This window comes from Nanorana parkeri, unplaced genomic scaffold (genome assembly GCF_000935625.1).
Source record: "Nanorana parkeri isolate BGI_ZX_2015 unplaced genomic scaffold, ASM93562v1 scaffold69, whole genome shotgun sequence".
Taxonomy (NCBI): domain Eukaryota; kingdom Metazoa; phylum Chordata; class Amphibia; order Anura; family Dicroglossidae; genus Nanorana; species Nanorana parkeri.
In genome coordinates, this window is record NW_017306337.1 from 1,587,638 (window position 1) to 1,591,091 (window position 3,454).

General features: G+C 41.6%; 1 protein-coding gene across 1 annotated transcript in view; it reads left to right on the forward strand.

Annotated features, from left to right (window-relative positions):
• Positions 1 to 3,454, forward strand: part of POLR2H (RNA polymerase II subunit H) — a 20,127-nt gene that overhangs the window by 14,596 nt on the left and 2,077 nt on the right. Inside the window, exons 4-5 of the mRNA XM_018576498.1 lie at positions 510 to 593; positions 3,236 to 3,329. Coding sequence (XP_018432000.1) covers positions 510 to 593; positions 3,236 to 3,329 — 178 coding nt within the window. The remainder of the gene's footprint in view (positions 1 to 509; positions 594 to 3,235; positions 3,330 to 3,454) is intronic.

A 3,454-nucleotide genomic window follows, 5' to 3' on the forward strand; every position in this document is an offset into this window, starting at 1 on the left:
AGAGATAATTTCCTTCATTTGTCTTCCTGTCACATCCATGCACCCCAAAACTTTCACCAGACTCTTCTGCCTGACTTGCAGCTTCACAATACTTTCCCCTCCTGCTATTGCCACACCTCTGCCCACCAACCTAAGTTATACCCCCTTCTTACACACTAAGCCACAACATGAGCTTGCCGTTGTATTAAACTGAATGCACATACAGTCAGGATGACAAATGAAGACTAATACATATTTGTTTTGTTCTATTACTTTATTTGTGTAACTGTACATGCACAGGAACTACATATGCACTGTAGGTTCATTTGTGATGTTTAACTAAAACATTATACAAAAAAATACCCTTATGTACTGACACGGATTAGCTGCAGTAAATAATGTCCATGCTCTATTCTGTTCTATAGATGGGTTCATATTCAGGGAACATTTTTTAATGAGAGAAAAAGCAATGCAGATTTAAAGTCTATTCAGAGCTTTCCTGATTTTTATTTATTTTTTTTTCCTCCTAGTTTCCAGGCTGCATTGTGAAAGTGAGTCTTTTAAGATGGACCTAATTCTCGATGTGAACATTCAGATATATCCTGTGGATCTCGGTTAGTTGGTGATACTTTCTATTCTCGTGAACTATAAATATATTACAATATCTGATTTTTTAGTGCTGAAGGATTCTGCTGCCAAAATAAAATGTTCCCTAAAGGGCCGGTTCACACCATCTCCAGTGCCTTCAGACATGGTTAGTGGCCGGACCGCACTGGATCCCATAGTGGAAGCCTCCCTGAGTCCTGGGGCGGGAAGGGGGTGTGGTGGTGCCATTCATGTCAATGGCACCGCAGACAGCCCCGCTCACAGTGCGATCGCTTGCACCAGAACACGTGGCCCAGCAATGGCCGCATTCCGGTATGGTGCGATTGCAAAAAAATAGTGCATGTATAATTCCTGCTGCTTGGCTCTGCACCCTCTTTCCCAGAATTATTGTATGTCCTGTGTCCTCACCTTTATAGCTCAAAAACAAAATCGTTTCCAGCACACTCACCAGCCAGCCTGCAAAAACTATTTACTCTAACTATTAGGGTTAAGAACAGAGGTTTTAGTTGCACAACTTTTGCAAAATATGTGAAAGCTGCACTACCTCATCAAGGCCCCTCTGTGCCTTTAAACCATTTGAAGTCCATGGTGTTAAACCCCCTTCCCATCCAGGCCATTTTTCAGTATTCAGTGCTGCAGTACTTTGACTGACATTTATTCCGTCATGCAGCGCTGTACTGAAATTAATTTTATACCATTTTTTTGGGGACAGATAGAGCTTTCTTTTGGTGGTATTTATTCACCACTGCGGGTTTTATTTTTTATTATATAATAAAAAAGGTACCGAAAATTTAGAAAAAAAAACCTGTTCTCCCTATGTTATGTTATAAATGATTTATTAGCCACATTTTTGGTAAAATATAAAAGACGGGGTCACGTCGGGTAAATAAACACCAAACGTGTCAAGCTTTAAAATTGCGTGTGCCCGCGAAAAAAAGCTTAAAAAAGCTTTTACCGCTCATCAGTTTAGTGTTATCATTGATTAATGGCCCTAGAATTATTGCTCTTACTCCGACGCTCATGGCGATATGTAACATGTGCGGCGCAATGGGTGCAATCGTTGTTTTCGCACGTAGGTGCACCCGACACATGTTTGCATGTAAATGTGGGGGCGGGGGACTTTATGTTTTTTTTTATTTATTGCTTTTATATGTGACTTACATTTTTTTGTAACTTTCATCTTTTTAAACCTTTCTTTTTCACTTAACTTTATTGCTATCATATAGGGGGCTAACAAACCCCCTATGTGATAGCCGATTTGCAGTGACAGGTCCTCTTTATGGAGACATCAGGGGTCTTTAAGACACCTAATGTCACCTAGGGACCCCCAGAGAAGCTGATGAAGCAGAGACCTGCTTCACCAGCTTCTCTCCGGTTTCTGTACCGGAGAGTGACAGAGGAATGCGGAAGTGATGTAATACACATCACTTCCTGCATTCCGACGTGGAGGAGATCAAACAGAGATTGTGTACTGATCTCCGGTTGCAGAGCTGCTGTGCTGGTCCCTGGCTCACACTGGGCACAGCTGAGTTCGGGATCGCCAGCAGCGACGGAGGGGGGCCCGCACGCATATTACAAGCGATCGGACGTCTCTACAGACGCCTGAACACTTGTATGTTAACAGCCATTGCTGGCTGTTTACATTTCAAGCTGAATTCCCGTTTCCAAGAAGCTGTTTATACGCCCACCCGCATCCAAGAAGCCGCTGTCCAGCCGTTTAATTACGTCGGCCGGATAGCAGGTGGTTAAGGAGGTGTGGGCTACCTCCTGGCAAACCTGTACCCAATTCATCTTTTGCTATATATGCTCCAAGAGGGAGGCTCTCATAGATTAGAATTAGGATCACAATACACAGAGATCCTTGATGAGGTAGTGCGGCTTCCACATATTTTGCAAACGTTGTGCAACTAAAACCTCTGTTTTTAACCTTTAATAGTTAGTGTAATTTTTTTTGCTGGCTGGCTGGTGAGTGTGCTGGGAAATGTTTGCTTGTGCACTGTGTAAAGCCCTTCAGTGTGCACCATTCTTAAGCAGTGTGGACTATACCATATGGTGGGTATTACATACTGTAGAGCAGAGTGAAGTGTGGCCATTTTGTTCCACTCTTTACACAGTTCTGTAAAATTTTAAAAATCACTTCATATGTACACAGTTGTGTACCTTAAAGTGACCCGAAACTCAGGAGTTAAATCTTAAAAATCCATTTAAGTAAATCATCTCTGAACATCCCTGAGTTCAGAGATGATTTTAGGATCTACAGCTGAGTGATACACTAATAAACTACATTTTGTTTGTTCATAGGGTACTTATTGCATTGGTATAATGCATTTTTAAGGTTTAACGCTTTAAACATCAGATTACTGCCTGCTCTCCCCACTGAAAAAACTACAACATAAAGACTTGGAGCCTACAGTATGTCAACAGGCTGTTGATTGATTCAAATGGATTTTGCATCCCCATACAAGTCTATGGGAATGCCAAACATGCTTAAAGCAGGTCACTGTCAATGAATTCTAAATAATCTCAGAAGCATCTCAAACTGATGCCATTGACACAAGCTCAAAGTCCATCCACATAGGCCCTTTATTGATTTATAGGATCTTTTCCTGTACTGTGCAACAGTAATTCTCATGGTGTATTTTGTTCTCAGGTGATAAATTTCGCTTGGTTATTGCCAACACACTGTATGAGGATGGAACATTGGATGATGGAGAGTACAACCCCAATGATGACCGTCCTTCCAGGTACATTACCAGTTCTAATTACTACAAAGGCTGGGTGGGCTATCAAGTTAAAGGTTAAAGGGTAGCCCTATTTAACCCCTTACCTCCCTCTACTTTCTAGAGCATGCTCCAGATATATATATATA